The 20,351-nt window shown below is 39.2% G+C and overlaps 2 protein-coding genes across 3 annotated transcripts in view; both read right to left on the reverse strand.

Moving 5' to 3' along the window:
* Positions 1 to 2,779: 2,779 nt before the first annotated feature.
* On the reverse strand, positions 2,780 to 15,860 carry LOC117257566 (immunoglobulin-like and fibronectin type III domain-containing protein 1). Its single transcript, XM_033627845.2, has 24 exons — positions 15,717 to 15,860; positions 13,365 to 13,438; positions 13,063 to 13,185; positions 12,838 to 12,974; positions 11,018 to 11,117; positions 10,874 to 10,915; positions 10,745 to 10,790; positions 10,438 to 10,621; positions 10,149 to 10,262; positions 9,861 to 10,023; positions 9,460 to 9,732; positions 8,615 to 9,286; positions 8,395 to 8,519; positions 8,172 to 8,313; positions 7,741 to 8,034; positions 7,337 to 7,633; positions 7,058 to 7,237; positions 6,832 to 6,960; positions 5,567 to 5,875; positions 5,393 to 5,478; positions 5,067 to 5,259; positions 4,428 to 4,724; positions 3,529 to 3,855; positions 2,780 to 3,438 (listed from the first exon to the last, which is right to left on the reverse strand). Exons 2-24 carry the CDS (start codon positions 13,414 to 13,416, stop codon positions 3,434 to 3,436), a joined length of 4,290 nt encoding a protein of 1,429 aa, XP_033483736.1. The 5' UTR covers positions 13,417 to 13,438; positions 15,717 to 15,860; the 3' UTR covers positions 2,780 to 3,433.
* Positions 15,861 to 16,804: 944 nt separating this feature from the next.
* The window catches only part of igfn1.1 (immunoglobulin like and fibronectin type III domain containing 1, tandem duplicate 1), a 36,153-nt gene continuing 32,606 nt past the window's right edge, over positions 16,805 to 20,351 (reverse strand). For both annotated transcript variants that reach the window (XM_033626000.2, XM_033625998.2), the window contains 3 exons: positions 20,030 to 20,326; positions 17,487 to 17,813; positions 16,805 to 17,393 (listed from right to left, as the gene is read on the reverse strand). In XM_033626000.2, the coding sequence (XP_033481891.2) occupies positions 17,389 to 17,393; positions 17,487 to 17,813; positions 20,030 to 20,326 (629 nt within the window). In that variant the 3' untranslated portion in view covers positions 16,805 to 17,388. The remainder of the gene's footprint in view (positions 17,394 to 17,486; positions 17,814 to 20,029; positions 20,327 to 20,351) is intronic.

Below are 20,351 nucleotides of genomic sequence, written 5' to 3' on the forward strand. Positions count from 1 at the left end.
CCTAGAGTATCTTACACCTATATGAAAGACATTGGAACTTGAAACTAGTGACTTTTTTTTTTGGAGGGCAGGGATTCGGTGTTTCAGAATGATGAATGGTTGGATTGTACCTGAAGCAGCAATAAATTTAAGCAGAGACGAGGCCAGTGCCTGAGTCTGTTTATCGACATTTTGGAGCACAGAAAATGTAGCCGGCCATGTCATTGTGTTTCTTTGTTTTTAAGCTGTGCTAGAGGTGTGGCTCTGTGGATGGCAGTGTCAGTCTGTTGGTCCCACACTTTGTTCCAGGCTGAAATATTTCAGCAACTGTTGGATGGATTGCTACCGTGATGCTGACATCTTTGTTTTGCAGTGAAATGTCTCGGCATCAATTCGATGTATTGCCATAAAATACGGTGAAAACACCCAGAGGATAAGCTCTTCTGACCAGACAAGATAAATTCTGACCTTTCTGCCACCATGGCGTTGAGATATGTGGTTCTGAGTGAAATGTCTCTGCAAATTTTCATCCAGCGCTATCATTAGCTCAACATTTTAATTTATATGTACTGTGCAAATTATTTAGACCAATATAATGGCTTTTCCCTTCCCCCTCAGCTGTACTTTGTGGTAAGATGCTAAACTACGATGATGAACCTGCATTACCTTCTAAACATCTGCATGAAGGACATTGTCATTCTGAGTGTTAGCATGATGGCATTAGTATTTAGCTCCAATCACTGCAGTGCCTATACAGCCTCACAGAGGCACGACAGTGCCCGCAGACTCTTATGATGCTTTCACACTTGCCCTGTTTGGTTAGATTCAATTGAACTCAAGTTTGTTTGCCTCCTAAGTGTGGTTCATTTGGGTAGTTGTGAACATAGCAATCACATTCAGGTGTGCGCCATAACAGTCAGACCGAGGCCTTCTTGAAGAGGTCTCGGTCCAGTTACAAACGAACTATGATGCGGTTCGTCTGTGGTGAAAAGGTGTTCTGACCTCGATCGGAACCAGCTGCAGTCACTTTACATATTGTTTGGGTTAAGCATGAGCATATGACATCAGAAAGTGTCGCATTTATCTTGCAAGTGTACTCTTCTTCAACGTTTTGTTTACTTCCTGGATTTTCCCACATGGAAAGCCAGTCAAAAGCAGCTTTCAATTCAATTCAGTTCAGTTCAGTTCACTTAAATTCAAAGAACTTTATTTTTCCGTTTCTCACTCAGGTATTTGATCTGGTCCTCTTGCCGTGAGAACACGAGTCAACTCTCGTCAATTATACAACTTTGTAACAAAATTAGTCCCTGATTCGGACCAAAGCAAGACAACACAAGGTCTGAAAGCACCCTTTTTCTAAGAATACACAAGATGGCAAACAGAGGACCTACTATGCTCATTTTCAGGTTAATGCTTGTATTTTGAGTTTCTACTAGAACATGTTTACTTGCTTTATCGGTCAAAAAACACTCATTCTGTCTGTCTCTTTAAGCCCACTTCTCGAAAAAGCCCAGTTTGCTCTGATTGGTCACCGTTCCTGGTCTTCCACATCTTGTCATCTCTGCACTGTCATTGCAGCCCAGGCCCTCAAGAACGCAGCTCAACCTTGCTTCCAATTTTTCCCAGTGGCCACTCGAGGTATTGCAGCAAAAAATCCCCTGTGGCCCAAAAAGCATTTTCCCTGTAGACCACCGCTGTAAAAGAGACGTCTATAAAACTGTTGCTCAAACTGCAAACAGCGCCAACTGTGACTATTTATATTATGAATTTTTGATCAATGAAGGTTTGATATTTGTAAAACTTTTTTGGAGCTGAGAAAAGTGGTTTGAAAATCTGGGTTGTTATCACAATGTAAAGTCTATGACCCCAACTCATGGGTGGAGCCAGCAGGAGAAACACTACCGCACATATTCAGTGGGCTGTGTATCCTGAATGTAAACCTGAAAGCTAGAAACGTTTTTGGTGTATGTGAGCAGTTCCATTGAACTGAATAGGCACCAGGCAGCAACCTAGAAAGGCCGAGAAATGAAGCCAATGCGTAAGAGCGAAAAACCACAGTTCTTTGAATGGCCACTTAAGGCTGACTCCAAAACAGAGTTAATCCACAAAGACCTCCATTTTATAATTCTCAACTTTACAGCAGAAAGAAACCTGTTTACAGCCTGGTACAAAAAACTTTTGATTTCCAAAGCTAATTTCAACTGTATAGGGGATATACTCCCCTGTTTATGTTTTATTAAAACTCAAAGTTAAGCATATTTAAGGGCAGCGCTGCTTGATTGACAGGCTGTCTGTGAGGCCTCACCAGAGTCTCTGAGTCAGATCCACCCCTCTCTCCTACACAGCTCCACCCTCTCATCCAAATATGGTCACTTCTGGTTCCAAAAAACGAAGACAGCGATGGCCGAATGCTGAACCCGAGGCTTTCAAACAGCAGTTCACAAACTGATTGCTGACATCACAGTAGTTACATCCATTATTCATACAGTCTACGATAGGCACCAGCTCTGCGTCTGGTATCTAGTTATTAATGTACATCTATATTGCAGCTGGGGAATTACTGTAACAGAGAAAAGCGGCACTTTGTACCATGAAAAATCCCCATTAAAAGCTTCCAAACACCACCGGACATGTTCCAGCAGGAATATAATATAAACCTGGGGAGAAATATACAACATCTGCAACTATGTGTTTCCCTGACTTTAACATGTGACAGTGTAGGCCTGGAGCAGATGAGTGTAAAGAAATCCAGTGCACTATGATGTCATAATGTAGACAGAGTAGAAAAAAGTTTGGAAACTAAGTGTTCAGAGTGTTCTTTATTGTGACACTACATATAACACACAAAATAGAGAAAAGCATTACAAGTTCCCTTTGTAGACAGGCAAGTAGGGCACATCACAGTTGATCAGTAAAGATTTATTTACATTTGGCATTCTGATTACTAATTCAAACACTACATAGACACTCTGACATGCTCAGTTATAGCCATATTGTCATGTCGTCAATTTTCCATGAGGTAGTAACATCACAGAAGCCAGCAGATTTTCTGCAGACAGGAAACTAACTCTAATCACAGCTCAGGGAAAAATAGGTCAATGAATAAACACATTTGGGTGCAAGATTAGCATATAATTACTGTTGATTCTCGGACGTCTCTTGTCAAAATGCTCTTTGCATCCAGTAGATAAATTGAGTAAAATGTGCACTCAAACACAACAAAATCTAGTTTGAATTCATCACATTTGTTATTGTTGCTTTAGAGCATTTGTGGATGACATCAGGAGCTATTCCTTCATTACTCTCTTCTTTCTCATCCTTTATTTTCTTCACAGTTTATTGAAACACATTAATACAATAATTCACAAAAAAGCAGGTTTCAGAAATTGGCACATCCTTTGTTTCCCATTCATTTAAAATGGAGCAGCCATCTCCAGGAGTTTACTGCATCACCCTAGTCTGAAGGAGGAGAGAGGAGAAAACTGTTAAAAAATGTAACCAGAGGAGTAGACTCCAAGATGTAACAAATAAATTTAAATGTATTTTTACCTTTAACAGCAAGTTTAGTTGAACACTCCACTCTGCCCAGAGGGTTCTCTGCAATGACTGTGTAGTCCCCGCTGTCCTTGGGTCCAACTTTGAGTATCACCATGGAGCAGACCCCGCATGTGTTAGTGATGTAGTAGTTAGTGTTGGTGTTGAGGCTGATGCTATTTCTGTACCAGGTAACATGGGGTTTGGGGTTTCCCGTCACCGCACAGCTCATGTAGCACTCATAGCTCTCTGGACTGTTTCGCATTTTTAGCGGAACAGAGAATGAAGGAGGCGACTCAAAGCTGCAGTCTTTAGAGGGAGGAAGGCTCACGGAAAATGTTTCTGAAAGGACGCACGAAAAGAAAAGGGTTAAGGGGTATAAATTAGGGATGGCCAAGTCAGTTCTCAGAAATCGGAATCACGGCCGATCATGGTGTTTTTTAACTGATTGGAATCAAGTTTATTCAGCTATATAGAGGATTGATCCTTTGTTTAATGTTAGCTTTCACACAGGTGTTTTTAATTGTGAAGCTTTAATGCAGAGACATGCAGAGTGCAGCCATCTCCAACTCTCCGCTCTCCTTTTCTACTCCACCCAGCGGAGCTCCCGTGTGTGGGCCTGAGCCCCGCCTGCGGTTACACACAACATGCCATAACTGACAGCAAAATGCAGTATGAGACTGTTTATTATGTTGTTGTTTTTTTACCAAAGTTATGAGTTCTCATTTCATTTCAGCTCAGTGTGAAAGTCTCATGTGTTTATAGACAGACAGCGGTGCAGAACCAACGACATCTGCACTCACCACACCACTACAAAGTGCAACAAAAGCCTCAGGATAAAAAAAGAGTTTCACATTAACGTAGCCTAATGAAAATACAACAACACAGTTTTGTATCACGTTATTTAAACCTGCCTTTTCTTTTCTTCACTTCCCAGACTGCCGACTCTGACGGGTTGGAGACCCCCATGTCATTCTTGGTGTAGACCCGGAACTTATACTGCCGTCCTGGCATGATATTGATGACTGTGAACTTGTTATTGAAGAGATGATCGGCCACAATTTGCCAGGTGCGCTTCACAGAGTCGCGTTTGGTGATCATGTAGTGCAGCCTGTCGTCTTTCTTCTCATCTGGAGAGGGAGTCCAGGAGATCGACACTGTTCCTGACACGTTCTCCTCCAGCTCCACAGGGCCTGGAGGCTTGGGGTCATCTGGAGACAGGTAGGAAAGGATTTTTGAAATGTTGTTATTAGTCTTGCTCTCTTTAAACTTTCCCCACGCATCCCTCAACGCCAAAGTGTACACAAAATATAGCATGCACAAGATTTTGAACATATTGTCAGCAGTGACTTAATATTTTTTGCATTACATTAATAATTAAAAGCTCAAATAATTAATTCTGGAAATATAAGAACCATTTTTGCTTCCTCCAAAAACTACAGCAACTTTTCCAAAAAGATGTTGCATATGATATCACATTGCAAATCCATAAACCTTTGGCATTTTAACTTCTGTTTGTCATGGATACGTTTAAATATTATTTTTTAATGTACCTGTGACTCTTATCTCAACACTCGAGGTCTCCTGACCAACAATGTTCTTGACAATGATTGTGTAGATCCCCGTGTCTTGGCGTTCTGCTGAGGGGATCATTATCTGCGACGATGTGTCTGTGTTGCTCATTGTTACATGCTTGCCGACAGGAAGTCCGTCCTTTAGCCAGCTGATAGTTGGTATTGGAGAGGCCTGTCAACAGCAGCAGATACTGGGCTGAGATGTGGGTTTATACTTTTTTGTAGAGCAGCAACTTTAAACAGGACATTGAATAAAACTTAGCGTTTTTGTGTTCCTAAGTATTTGTATGAATACTATATCAAACCTCAAAGTTGAAGGTGACTCGAGCAGCGTTCCCAGCTTTCATCACCACAAAGTTCTTCATTTTTTTGTCAGTGAAGTGAGGCCTCACTGTGACAATGTGGGGAGAAATTGAACAGATTAAATTTAGGTTAGATGTCAAATGACTGTAGTCAGTTCATAATTCCCGGTGACTCACCTGGAGGAGGCATTGCAATGATGTAGTTGGGCAACTCTTGAGGCTCACCGTCTCCACCCTCATTGGTTGCTACAACTCTTACCCAGTACATGGCCATGGACTTCAGACCCATGATGGTATAAGAGTTCATAATGATAGCATTGGAGTTACAGCGACCCCATTCTGGGTTTTCTGCTGGTCTGAGCTCCACAAAGTAGCCTTTGGCCTCATCTTGGACCCCTTCCTCCTCTGTGGGTTTGTTCCAGCCCAGTGATAAGGTTGTGTATGTGGAGTCGGTCACCTTCAGGTCGATAACTTTACCAGGAGGCTCTGAAAGTGTAAGCATTAAAGCACTGACATATAAGCAGCTGATCACTGAGAGAAAAAAGTGATGCCTTCACACTTACTCCATGGTACAAAGGTTTAATCATCGTTATTTCTATCCTCTTCAGATCTTTGTTAAGTCAAAAGGATTATTTTGAGGATCCAAGTAGGATTGAAACGTTGGGGTAACACTCTGAAAACTGTAGCAACATGACTCCAGACACCTTTCACAAGTATTCTTTAATACTGAGCAAATTGGGTTGATTTCATTAAGAAAAAAGGACTCAGCAATTTGGCATAAAATGTCCTGCAAATAAAAGAAATGTTAGAAAATTAGCTGAGAGAAAGGGAGCATTATTAGAAATGTATATTTAAAAAAAAAACAAGGGGAGAATGCCCAGAAAATTCTATGTATAATGTTAAAATTATATATTTATAATTATACATTTAAAATTGGGTGGCATAAAAAAAAACACTGTATGCTTATGTAATTATTTTCATTTTTTTAGCCCATTTTTTCAGGTGATTTCCCGTTTTTTTGTTTTGTTTTTGTTTAACTTTTATTTTTTTCATCCAAATTTTCACTTTTTTTTTAATTTATTTATTTTTTTTACTTTTTTTTTTACTTTTTACTGATATCCTGCTTATGTTTGGGTCATTTCTTTTTTCCTATTTCCATGTTTACCTCAGGTTTCAAAGGGTCAATTAAGCCCTACAGATTACTTCCATTCTTGTGTTTCTTTGCAGTGTATCCCAGAAAGATTGTCTCCAGTCAAAATGATGCTTTTGACTCTAAGAAGACCCCAGTAGAATTGAAATGTCTTGATTAAACTTTGTGGCATGGAGTAGGTGTGCAGGTGCTGCTTTTTTCCTCATGTTCACTGTTTTTTTGATAGCGTTGCACCTACAAACATCAATCATTAAGATCAGAACAGTATAGCCTTTATTGGCTTATTACTCACTCTTTGGATCTCTTGCAAACACAAATTCAGAAGGCGCACTCGGCTCTCCGGCACCAGAAATGTTGATGGCTGATACACGGAACTCATACTCAAGGCCTTCAACAACATCCTTCACTGCGTACTTTTTCTCTGTTGGCATTTAAAAATATATAGTTAAGACTTAAACTGTAGGAAATAATCTTTAGTTTTGCACATTTCTGTATTCAAACTGTAAACAACGCTGTACCTCTGATGGGCTCCTCGGGTGGATTTACTAAGCCCCACAGATTACTGCCATTCTTGCGCTTCTCCACATTGTATCCCAGAATGTTGGTTCCTCCGGTGTTAGTGGGTGCAGACCAGGCAAGATTGATGCAGTCTTTGAAAGCACTGACAATTTTTGGTGTAGAAGGAGGTCCAGGGTATGCTGAGAGATGGATAACATTTTAGAAAGAGGCTAACACAAAAAGCCTTTTGTATTTGGGACACTGTCAGTAAGTGTTGCTGTGCTTGTAGGAAAGCTTACCCTTTGTCCCTGCCTGAATGTCATCAGTCTCCATCATTTCACTGATGCCTTGCTCAGTCTCCGCCCTGATGTGGTAGCAGTACTTTCTTCCATGATCCACGTCGGTATCCTTGTATTTTGGCTCGGGGCCAATCTTGCCCAGTTTCTTCCAGCTGTTTCGGCCAATTTGCTGGCGCTCCAGGATGTAGTCTGTGATTGGGGCACCGCCATTGTCTTTGGGAGGCCTCCATTTGAAGTCAATGCAATTTGCAGAACTTTCAATGATATCCACAGGGCCTAAGGGTGGTGTTGGTTTATCTGCAGTAAGAAAAAAGAACAAACACTCATATCCATGTCTTATAATATTTATATAAAATTTGTACAAATTAAGAACATACAGTTCTCAACATGCAGCGCGACCTTACCCAACACAAGGAGCTGTGAGATGGCCTCAGTTGTTCCACATTCATTCTTAATCTTTATCTTAATTTCCCCTGATATTTTGCGATGGCACTTTGTTAGCACTAGGCGGGTGTGTGAGGAGGACTTCTCGATTTTGGTGTGGGTGTCTTCCAACAGCTCCTCGCCCTCGCTGTACCACTGGATCTTCATGGGCTCCCGGCCAATGAAAGACAGCTCGAAGGCTGCCCCTTTCCCAGTTTTGATTACAACAGGTTTTTTGAACTCTTCGAGGTCCTCAGATTTAATTCTTGGAGGATCTAGTAGAAAAAGCACACAGCTTTTCAAACTGAGACTTTTATTGCTGAGCTGTGAAGAAAAATGTTTTACACACATTCTCACAGTGGCTGCCCTTTTGTTCAGCTTTAGTTGGAGTACCTCAACTTGAGTACAGTACCTTCAACACTTAGCGCAGCTTCTGTTTTACGGCCATCAGCTTCACATTTGTACTTTCCAGCATCCTCTTCTTTGCAGTTTTTGATGATCAGTTTGCGATAAGTCCCATCTTTAACAATGCAGATATCCTCTGTAGCTGTTATCTGAAATGCACACACACGTTACCACTTTTAAATCTCAGAGGGTTAAAGATGAAAGCTATTCCTGTATCAGCTCTTCCTCACCTCTATCCCATCTTTGTACCACACTCCATCACACTCCTCACTGCTCAGCCTGCAGACCAGTTCTGCATCAGTACCAATGATTGCAGCTACATCTGACAGTCCGCTGGTGAAGTACACTCCTGGGTCTAAATGGAAATACAAACTCATTGTTAACTGGGAACAAGAAGAGATGAACAATATAGCAGTGCTTAGAATTGAATGACTGTGTTCTTGCGCGTACCAATGACTGTTTCAGGGACAAGTGGGCCTGCTCTCACTCTCTTTCTTTTCTCTTGAGCAGGCGCTTCTCCTTCAGCATCAGCAACTTCAGTAGGGGCCTCTCCCTCCTGCTTGGGTTCTGATGTTGCAGGCTCAGCTGACTTTTCCTCAGCCCCTTCCTCAGCCTCTTCCTCAGCCTCTTCCTCAGCCTCTTCCTCATACTCTTCCTCATACTCTTCTTCATCCTCTTCATCGCCTTCTCCCTCAGCGGCGGTTGTTTCTTCACCTTCTACACCTTCTGCCCCTTCTCCACCTTTTGCCTTTGCCTTTGCCTTTACCTTGGCCTTTGTCTTTGTCTTTGTCTTCGTCTTTTCATCTCCCTCATCTCCCTTTTCCTTTGGTTTCACCTTAGCTTTAGCTTTAGCTTTAGCCTTAGCTTCAGCTCTGGCTTTGGCTTTAGCTTCTGCTTCTGCCTTTGCTTTAGCTTCGGCTTCTGCTTTCTCAGCTGCAGCGGCAGCGGCAGCTGCAGCAGCAACTTCTGCCTCTGCCTTTGCCTTTGCAATCAATTCTTCTCTCTCCTTTTGTACCTTAGCATTTTGCTCCTGAGCAATCTTCAAAAGTTCAGCTCCACCACCACCTGCTCTGGTTGTTTTGCGAGCTTTCTTCTTTCCATGTGAGTTTGGGTCATTGTCAACTAACAAAAAGATACACAGTACCAGGACATTTTTAATGCTTTATGAGACATTTGCTGTGTTTGATCAACTTTTTTGAACAGTAAGCGCTTTGGGGTTGCATTTTTGATGTATGAAAGGCGCTATATAAATAAAGTTTGATTGATTGAGTAATAAAAAAATATATCGACGGTACCTTCCACTATAAGCCAGGCACTGCAGGAGACAAGTCCAGTCACAGCCGCATAGATTCCTTTGTCCAATGGCATGCAGTCCTTCACCACCAGTGTGTGAATCAGCATATCCTCTGACACAAGGATGTCGTATTTGTCCCCCTGCTCCAGTTGGACATTCTTTCCCATCCAATTAATCTTTTTCAGGGGCTGTGAGACGACACACTCAAACACAGCGTCCTCTCTTTCCTCCGCTTTCACATCTTGAATCTTGACCAAGAAGTCCACTGGGGGAGCTAGACAAAGCCAAAATTATTGTTAGCATAACATGGTATCTGTTATAGGACAACTCCTAGCAAGCATTCTCAGCTCTTTTTGACTGTTGTGATGGCATGTAGATAATCAATTTGGTGCATTGTCTTACGTTTGAAGTCTGTTGAGAAGATCTTAACTCCATCAACCTCCACCTGGTATAATCCTGCATCATCCGGCTCAACACCATTGATGCTAAACACAAACTTCTTTCCCACTTGCCTCAGTCCATGTTTTACCTCTGTCTCCGCATCAAAAGGAATCATAACTCCATCCTAAGTAAACAAACAGTCGGAGCATTATGTACCGTGCATGTGAATGTGTTGCAGAATATCAAGGCTTTTGTTTAATTTATCAACCACTGAGTAAACAAGTAAATATTTAAAATGGAATAGCTCACCTTGAATAAGAAGATTTTGCTGCTGGGGTCTTTCAGTGACATTTCAAGTTCAAACTCTGCATCTCCACTGTCTTTCAGTTCAATGGGCTTTAGGTTGCATAGCCTTTCAACAACCTGTAGTAATAAGAAGTAAGGGGAAAAAGAGAGTTTGTACAGTGTGCATTCATTCACACAATGATGATTGCTGTGTCGGTTTAGATTATATATGTATATATAATTATAATATAATTTTCGTAACCAGCTAGAAGTCTCATTGAGAATTAAAATTTGAATTCAAGCTGAAACATACCCTTTCTTGCTCTTGCTGCCTTTCGAACTTCTTCGCGTTTAGTTTCGTGAGCATCCCACGAAAATCAGTGACACCGTACTGACTGCAGATGCTCTCATAATCTTTCTTGTCTGCACTCATCAACAGTTCCCAAAAGCTATCATCAATTTCACGTTTCTTCTCTTCTTTTGCCTCCATGTCAACCCTATAAAAAGAAGGAAAAGAACGATTAAGCAGTGTAAGGTGATAATCATACATGGCTAGGAAAAACAACAAAAACAAAAAACACAGTCATTTACATTTGCCTATTTGTAAATGTAATACTTACTTATTTTTTAAGGCCTTTTTAAAGTCCTCAGGCACCTCTCGGATGGCTACAACAAAACGAGCAGCATGTTTAAAATTTTTATTCAGTGGCTGACCCTTCTTTATTATAGATTAAACTTAGGCTGTGTACCTGTTCTTGATTCTTGCATGGCTCTGCTCTTCTTATAGCCAACTGAAATGGAAGAAAAGGAAGTGAAGTGAGACTGATGTAATTAATCTTAACAATTGGTTTATATTTGATGTGTAATGGAATAGAAGAGTAAGAGTAACTGACCCTCAATAACATTCAGTGTAGCAGTTACAACCGCTTTTCCATATTCATTTCTGGCATAACACTTGTAGGTATCGGCTTGATCCGCTGTTACATCAGGCATCTGTCAATCAATAAATGATCATCAGTGTTTTTGGAAAATCCCGATGGATGACCTGTCGAACATTCTGATTGATGAATTGATCCATCAGCCTTCATTATTATGTTATTGCAGGTGTGAAACTATTTTTAACAGGGTTCCTGCATAAGTCTTAAAAGACATTGTATTCATTAAAAAGGGCCTTAATTGTTATTTAAAAATCTTAATTCAATCTTTCAAAAGTCTTAAAAAGATACTAAGACATGGGAAATACAATTTGATTAATCTTTTTCATCTAACATTGTATTGTAAAAATCTTAAATCTTATATCTATTTTCAAAATAATTACCGTATATTTCCAAATAGCCGCCGGGCACCTAATAGCCGCCAGGGGTTTGACCGCATTTTGCGTATTAAACGCCGGCCCGGTTAAACACCTGGGCGATTATTTCCTCATTCATTGCCTCATGGCTGTCCCTCCATGAGGGATTGTTGTTGTAGCCCACTCTTATAAGACCCAATAATAATAATAATAATAATAATAATAATAATAATAATAATAATAATGATAATAATGATAAGTTACTGTGGACCTATATGCCATGCCTTTTAATAAAATTACCAGAAGAGTTCGTTGAAAAACAGGTAAAGTCAGCCTGAATTACTCACTTGCGTCCCCGGTGAAAATCGCTGACATGCATGGGGAATACAGCTTCTACAGGCTCACCATAGCTTACTGTCAGGACTCAGGGACCAGAATTCGGGATGGCGGACCATCGGAATGGCGATATTTTGGTGTGGCGGCCTGTAACTGTTGGTTAAATGGCCCATTCGGTTGGTATTCGGATAACTGGGGCTTTACTGGTATAATGCAAAAGCACCACCCAGCAGTGAAACCCGTGTACACGAAAAAAATGACCCACTCTAAACGTTTAGAGATTTTTGTACATGAACTCACCCCTACATTATACAGTATGTATTTTTGCACTAAAAACATACTGGACAGGAACTGTAATCAAATAACGGCCTGGTGCAGGCCGGTGGAAAAAAAAAAAAAAAAAAAAAAAGCCTTGAGCAAATAGCTGCCTGGTTCTTTTAAACGCCTTGGGTCAAAATCTATTTTGTGAAATAAACGCCCAGGCTACTATTTGGAAAAATATGGTAGATTTTATTTAATTTGTGTTCCACTCCAGAAAGTGACATTTTTAAAGGGCATTGTATTAATTTAAAAAAAAAGGGCCTTAATTGTTAATTAAAAATCTTAATTCAATCTTTCAAAAGTCTTAAAAATGTTCAGACATGGGAAGTATTATTTTATTTATTATTGTTTTTCTCTGACTTTGCATAGTAAAAATCTTAAAATGATTTCTGTCTATTTTCAAAATAATTTAATTTTATTTAATTTGTGTTCCCCAATGTGTTGTGACATTGGTGAATAAATATTTTTTCTCTGACATTGTATGTTTGTTTATGTTTGTATTTTTTCCCTCAATTTTGATTACTGTAAATATGGTCTTAAATAATTTCCTAATTGGCATTAAAAAAAGTCTAATTTCCCTTAATCTGTAAGAACCCTGTTAAAAATGTATTAATAAATTACATTGGATTGGATTGGTGCAAAGACCCTCATACTTGCTGATACCTTGTCCAGTATTTTTGGCAGTATCATATGTATATCCCATATTGGTATTGGTATCAGATCAACTGTAAAGCATTTTCTGTGACACATGGTCAGTGATCTTACCTGTAGCTGGTGTTCGCCAGAATTTTTATCTTGGACGATTTTGTACCTTTCTTCATCAATTTCCCCGTTATTTCTCACCCAGGACACAGTTGGTGTTGGATTACCAGTAATTACCGCTCTGAAGATCACCTGTTTCCCTAAAAAAAAAATGGCAGCAAGAATGTACCGTTTTGTAACTATGTTAGAAAATCAAAAATGTATGTGTGATTAAAGGTGGTGTTTTACCTTCTTGAATAGTTATAGCGATGGGTTTCCGAGTGAAATCTGGGGTGGTCATGCCTTGCGGTAGTTCTTCCACATACTGGGTGATCATGACTCCAGGCACCTTTGACCTCTTTCTAATTTTAACTGTCATTAAATGAGATCAGTTGCATTATTGACACTTTTATGAACCTTTGACAGCTCCGATATAATTCAAGTACATATGATATCATCAGAAAAAGCTGTATGTATTTAGTTTTAAGCACACACTATTGTCTGGCAGTAATTTGCAGTTGAAGACAAGCATTCAGACTCTAATTACTCACCCTGCCCTGGAGCAGTTGGCTCCTCATCCTTCGCTTTACGAATTTTAAACATCTTGATTCAGACAACAGCTTCCCTGTTAATCCAAAGACATTACAATGTACTTTTAAAACACTTGACACTTAATAAGGCGACACTGTTTACTTCACTGGTATACCATTTTAATTTGTCTACACTTTGAGCATTTCTTGGATTGTGTAATTGGGTTTTTCCCCCATGTCAGCGTCGAACATACCCAAAAATTCCAATGTAGTCTGGAGCTGTAAGCATGACCTGACCACTCTTAGTAACCATGAGAGTCCCCATCTGTCTGACATGCAGTTAATCTCATCCAGATGGTCTGAATCTGTAATGAATATCACTTATCATTGTTTTAACTAGTGGCTGAAGGCAGTGTGCCCGCTTTTACAACACGACGCTGATGCATTTTCAAGTAAAACACATCCTTTGAGAGACACTTAAGATGCAATAAGACACAATTTATTGCTCCCTCTAATAAAAAGGGCTACATATTGTGGCATTATGTGGCGTCAGTGTTAAACCTTGACGTTAAGACCTATATCCCAGTTGGTGTCAGGACACCTGGGTTTGTAACTCTATCTGTGCTATAATTGAAAGGATTCCTGCGATCACGAAATACTTAACATTCCCTTTGTAGATTCCTGTGAATGACTGGCCTAATTTTGCAGGCAGTAGGTCACATACCCCATAAAACATCCATCATGACTCAGAAAGCGGGGTACGTGGCCGACTGCGAATATAACAGTCGTATTTACCGTCTTTGTATTTAGGTTTTGCTTTCTTTTTAGCCTTAAATTATCTTAAGAAATAGGTGAAAAGATAAAAAGAGAATATAGAAAAGGTACCACCATAGGAAAAGGTTAACATTTGTGTGGTTAAAAATAGCCTCTTTTCCCTTTTTTTCTGTAGTTACACCATTAAATAAAGTTTTTCTGAAACTATTAAATGGTCATTTTGAACATCAGGTATTACCTTAATTACTTTAATCAATTCATAATTATGCAAAAGTGTATAATTAGTCAGGTTCCATGCTCCAGACGCTGTAGCCAATATTGCTTTATTGTAGGAGCAAGCTTCAGTCACAGCTTTTCAGGATAATGTCAGATACTCTAGAAGCATTTTACAAGTATAGAAATGTATTAAAAATATACATATAAAATAATAATAATAATAATAATAATAATAATAATAATAATAATAATAATAATAATAATAAGTTCCTTTATGCTCAATAAAATAAGTCATATTATCGCAACATATTTCATCTCAAAGACTGAAAGGGCCACATTAGCAGAGATATATGTAAGATATAGCATTGTGTGTTTAAGACTGACAAATGGCTTCATTCAGAAAAGCATTTACACCCTAATTTATTCTAATTAAGATTACATTTGAATTAGAATACATATCATATGGTAAATATCACCTCTTTATATATGACGTAAATTAAACCTCTTATTGTATCTCACAGGCTCAAGTGCAAACTAATGTAAGCACTCCGTCTTCCCCATACTTCTGTTAGTCCTCTATTTTTATGATCTCATTAGTCTAATGACAGAAGCCTTTTGGTCTTGGATTACATTTGATAGCCACTTAAACTTATTATTATTAAATTTAATTAAAATAAATTATGCCAAGCTCTGTCAGTTGATGAAGTGTCTGCATATTTAGCAGTTTTTCCCACCCGGTGCACCGCTGCGAAACTATATTCGTCTGAGAGAGAAAATAGCTTTGCAAAGGGTGTGAACTGATTCATGAAACACTTGTCAGGTCTGTGTCCTAAGTCTCAGAGCAGTGTGTGTTTATAGCAGAGCATATACTTTTAGTGTGTCATTTCTTTTGGGATAAAACACTAAATTAAATATCGCATTAAAGCTTGGCAACATATTGTATCCCTTGTGCTAAACCCTGAGAGGCAAGGTGGTTTTTACTTTTTATTACCCTTATTTGCAGGAGGGAAGTGCAGCAGGGATTTAACTGTGAATACACAAATACTACGTTGGTATGGAAAGTGTATAGTTTCTATAGTTTGACTAGCGCTACTCTCTTGCTCCTGCGCAATCATAAGTAAAAAAAAAGAGTTGATAGTTTTTCAACATTTTTTCGATTTTATCATTTCTCATCAAAAAACATGTTTGTCTAAAAACATGTTTCATTACTATACATTAGTGCAGCTAATCCCATTGGTTCTTACCATTTATGTGCAAGGTTAGTAAATGGTAATATGCAAATTAGTGTCAGATTAGCACATATTTAAATAAATTAGCTCACAGATTTTAATAGTATATGCAATAATATAAGGAAATTTCCCAGTAGTTGATAAATGTACTTACTATCTTCACTCAAGTGAACTGCTGTTCTCTGTTGCCGGCCAGGTTCCAGCTGATTCTTGAGTGTGGGCTCTTCGTTTTGAGAGGCAATGCAGTCTTTCAGTGACACTCAAAGCAACCAAGCCCACTGCTTTTTCACTGAGGCTCCTGGGGATAGGTTTACTGACTTGCACTTTGGCCCCTCAAGTGCTATAGGTTCTTCAAAAGGGGCCACCAGAGGAAACGCGGCAGTAAAGCTTTCTAATCCCTCCCTCAAAACTGGAATTTCAGCAGCAGGGTGCTTTTGGCTGCTCTTATTAAAAAGGGAAGTCTCATGAGAAGTGACATAGAAGTGCCATGGGCTGAGCTGCCTCTCCATTAGTTTAATTTGCACATGTAGGCTGCCTGATTTCATCCCAGCATTTAACGAGGTAAGTGTCGATTAATTAATTGTGTTCTAGAAATGTTTAGAAGACAAGTTTAGAAATGCCTGATTTAATGAATCATAATTTAATGCTAAAGTTTACCCCTAAAATCAGGCAATATGCATGAATGTTCAATGTATTTACTCACTGATACAACTGGGGACATACGAAAGCAAACAAAACAAGCTAAACCTCATTCCAATACCAGTGGGCCACAGTTATTATTTAATGCCTTGTTAGACTAAAGCAGAACAGAGCTACAGTTACATAGTAGTATAAATTTTAGCATTGTAATGAGCATGTCACACTGAAACTGAGAGGTGTCATCCTGCACTGCTCAGACAAGTTTTAGCCCAGGGTGCAACAGTTGACCCTCTCTTCTTCAGTGGCTCTAAACTTGGACTAATGTCTGACCTTACAAAAAATACGCTCAGAGAGGTAACACAAGAAGACTGGGCATAAATTATTCACATAAACCTTCATGAAGGTGAACAAGTGGTATGAATTTTGATACTTGCCAGCCATGTCAAGGCTTGACCCATGGCCACAATATATGCCCACATCTATCAATCAGACAGGTATATACATTTTTGGTTTTTAATATTTCTACATTGAAATGTATTATTTGTTAAGCGTGAATGTTTTTCACAGCGACACACAGGTCAGATTAAAAATTCCACATCACAATAGCAGTATGAAATATTTATTTACACTAAACCCACACATATTCTTTTTGTGTAACAGTCAGTATCATATACAGTACATTTTTCATGTCAGTATTTTTTGCCATCTTGATTTTATTGCAGGGGGAAGACTGTAAATCCACAGTTACGGAAACACAACAATCGCAACCAAACAATCACCATTCATCTAAAAATAATTGAAAAACACAGATTGTTCCATTGGCTTTAGTCTAATCTTGACATAGCACTTTTAAAATCAGCAAATCACTGCAACAAAGTGTCTTGTACTGTAAATACTTTTCCTGTTTAACATGTGCTTTACCTCTGTTAAAATACGCCATATTGCACACTAGTATTTCAAGTGTCTGTTTTATTGAGATTGCACAACTGAAATCAGAGCAAACAAAACATGTTTGTGGCTTTCTTGCAAAATTTCTAGGTCTAAGACTTTATTGTGAGTTTAGTTAACAATCTATAACAATCAATCTATTGTTCTGCATTTGACAGGGTTTGCTTAACTCTAAAATTACCAGCAACTTGGTTTCTCTAAGCATTTTAGAACAATTCTACCATCTTCAGTGTCTTCATTTATTCTGTGGGAAAGGAAGACAAAGGCAGTTGTTAGTTTCAGGTTTTGAAGATCGTCACATTAGTGTAGAACTTCTTTGAACTAGCTAAAGATTTACCTCTCACTGTCAGTTTGGTGGCACACTCTGCCCTCCCCAGCAAGTTTTCTGCAACAATCTTGTACTCCCCGGTGTCATTAGGTCCAACCCTCAATATGAGCAGAGAACAGACTCCACAGGTGTTGGAGATGAAGTAGTTAGTGTTGGTATTCAGACTGACGTTGTCGCGGAGCCACGTCACATGAGGTGTTGGGTCCCCTTTTATGGCACAGCTCATGTAGCATTCGTAGCCCTCAGGAGCGGTGTGCATTTTTAGTGGGACTAAGAACCTGGGAGGACACTGCAGATTACACGTCTTCCTTTCCGGCATGTTCAGAATGAACTTTTCTGGAAGAAAGTAGATTAGGCGTTGCATCAGATTGGAATTTAAAACATCCAACAGGAGGACATGATTCAACATTGAGCTTAGCGTGGTGCTACAGGTACAGTAGGATTGTTGATTTACAGGTACAATACATGCTGGCCCTGCTTATATAGTACAGTTCTTTACAATGATACAGCAAAGCAACGTGGTATTAATATTGTGTTCCAGTGCTAATAAAGTGCCATCTAAATGCTTTGCAGTATCAAAATTCTATGGATAGCGATTAAAAAGACTTCTCAAAGATACATGGTGTGATGATTGGATCAAATCAAGCCAACATATCATCCAGATTGACTGGCTGGATATCAACAGAATATCGTCATAAAGTCTTGACAGAAAAGAAATATTAAAGGGCAAAACAAAGACTGATCTTAGACTGATGGTGAGGCTTAAATCAGGGATGTCAAACATACTGCCTGAACCTGCCAAAGGGTCCAGTCAGGCCCACTGGATAACTTTGCACAACTAATAGTGATGCATTTGTGAAGACTTAAGATGTGTCCGGTTTTAGGAGCAAGTTAAACAGTGGGTAGCTTTTTTCATGTAACATGCTGCCTCAGAGGTTTTCCCACTTTAACCAGAATGCAGTTCTTGTGGTGATATTTTATAGATATTTAACATTGTGTAAAATATTGTCAATCAGCAGCTTCAGTACAGAAGAGTCAGTATCAGACTTCTCTCTTAAAACAGTATTAGTGGAACCCTATTGCGAAGACACTTTTGATTTGCAAATGGTCTGTAAGGCAGGGGAAGACTTAACCTGCTTCCTTAATAGCTTCAACTTCAGTTTGGTGTGGTGATGTTAGGATTACTGCACAGGAGTGGGAATGTATAGAAAAATGCACATGTAATGACAGTGACATCACAGGCTGTTTGTCATCTCTTTTGTAAACTGATGAGCATTTTTAAAATGCACTTCATTAAACTAAAATAAAGGAAATACATTTGGAGGCATTTGTTATTTAAAGGATATTATGCAAGGGTTTTACCATCCGGCCCACCTTCGATCAAATCGGACTGTATGTGGCCCATGAACTAAAATGAGTTTTACATCCCTGGCTGAAATGATTGTTGTATTTGTCTGAAAATGTGAACCTGCAAAGTACATGTGTGGCCCAATGGCAGCCGTTTTTTTCAAATTAATGAATATAGTAAATAGAATTGTGTAACCTTTAAACATTGTTATGAAAGATGCACGAGGATAGAGAGTACGCAGACGGTTCAACTACTCGTAGCTTTAGTGCTTTGCAGAGGCAACTCAAGAGGTAGAGGAAAGAGGAACTGCATTTGCTTAAAGTAATGTTTTACCTCCCCAAAATGTTCATTTGTATATCAGTTTGTGAGGAAAATGTTTTTCTCTCATGCCTCCGGTGAGCAAAGAATCCAAAAACAGAAAAAATTGAATCGCAAAGAACTGCAAAACTATATCAAAACATCTGTTTACAAACTCTCACGCAACTCATGCAGTCCAAGTCTCATTTATCCAGGCGTATACTCAGTACAATTTAGACAGACAGCCCTTTTATATGTGGAACTGAACTCAAAGTGAAACTTATCTATGCTCTCCTCAATGCCAGACTCCATTGTAATATATATAATATATAATACTATAATTTTACCTCAGTGGTCATGGGAGTTGCTGGTCTACCACTGCCTTGATTACTTAGTTTGTGTTATTGTGTGACTTTGGTGTTTTGAAGGGTTAGTTCAGATTTAGCAAAGTCCCACAATACCAGAAACAAACTAACTGATCAAGGCAGCGCCCGTGTTCAGCCAGGTAAAATTACTGTTTTTGTTAACGGAATCTGGCTTTGAAGATAGCATAGATAAGTCTCAACTTTGGTTGTAAATACTAAGGTTTTAGCAAAAATGCATGTGTTTGAGAAGTTGTAAGCATTCGACTGGATAAACAAGGTTTGGATTATGCTGAGTGAGCTGTGTGAGAGTTTGTAAATGGATGTTTTGATATAGTTTTGCTGTTGTTAAACGTGGACCCCTTTCACTTCAATTCATCAAGAATTCTTTGTTCACTGAAGGCATTTTGGAAAAACAAATTCACCGTAACACAGGGTGAGTAATTTATAAATAAATTATCATTTGGGGGGGTGAAGTATTCCTATAAGTCTATGTCTTGTTAGAAAATGCAGTGTTTCTCCAAATTTGTCCAGGATTCACATACCTTTCTTGTGGGATATCAGCCACTTTGGTGATTCAGAAGGTTTGGAGCAGCCCATATCATTCTTCGCAAAGACTCTGAACTGGTATTCCCGGCCTGGCATTATGTTGCAGACTGTGAATCTATTGTTGAAGATGTGATCTCCAACGGTGTTCCATGTTCTTTTACTTGAATCACGCTTCATTACCATGTAATGCAGCCTGTCATCACGTTTCTCATCTGGAGATGGGGTCCATGAAATGGTCACTGTGCCAGGCACGTTTTCGTCAGTTTCCACAGGACCTGGCGGCTTCGGCTCATCTGGAGTTAAGATACAAAAGTTTTC

The sequence above is a fragment of the Epinephelus lanceolatus genome, chromosome 1, assembly GCF_041903045.1.
Source record: "Epinephelus lanceolatus isolate andai-2023 chromosome 1, ASM4190304v1, whole genome shotgun sequence".
NCBI lineage: Eukaryota > Metazoa > Chordata > Actinopteri > Perciformes > Serranidae > Epinephelus > Epinephelus lanceolatus.

Coding starts and splice junctions, on each gene's coding strand:
- LOC117257566 (XM_033627845.2), bottom strand. CDS start 13,416: ATGTTTAAAATTCGTAAAGCGAAGGATGAGGAGCCAACTGCTCCAGGG. Junction 10,791..10,873: donor CATGCAAGAATCAAGAACAG/GTACACAGCCTA, acceptor GTTTTGTTGTAG/CCATCCGAGAGGTGCCTGAG. Junction 10,622..10,744: donor AAAAAGGCCTTAAAAAATAA/GTAAGTATTACA, acceptor TTCTTTTTATAG/GGTTGACATGGAGGCAAAAG.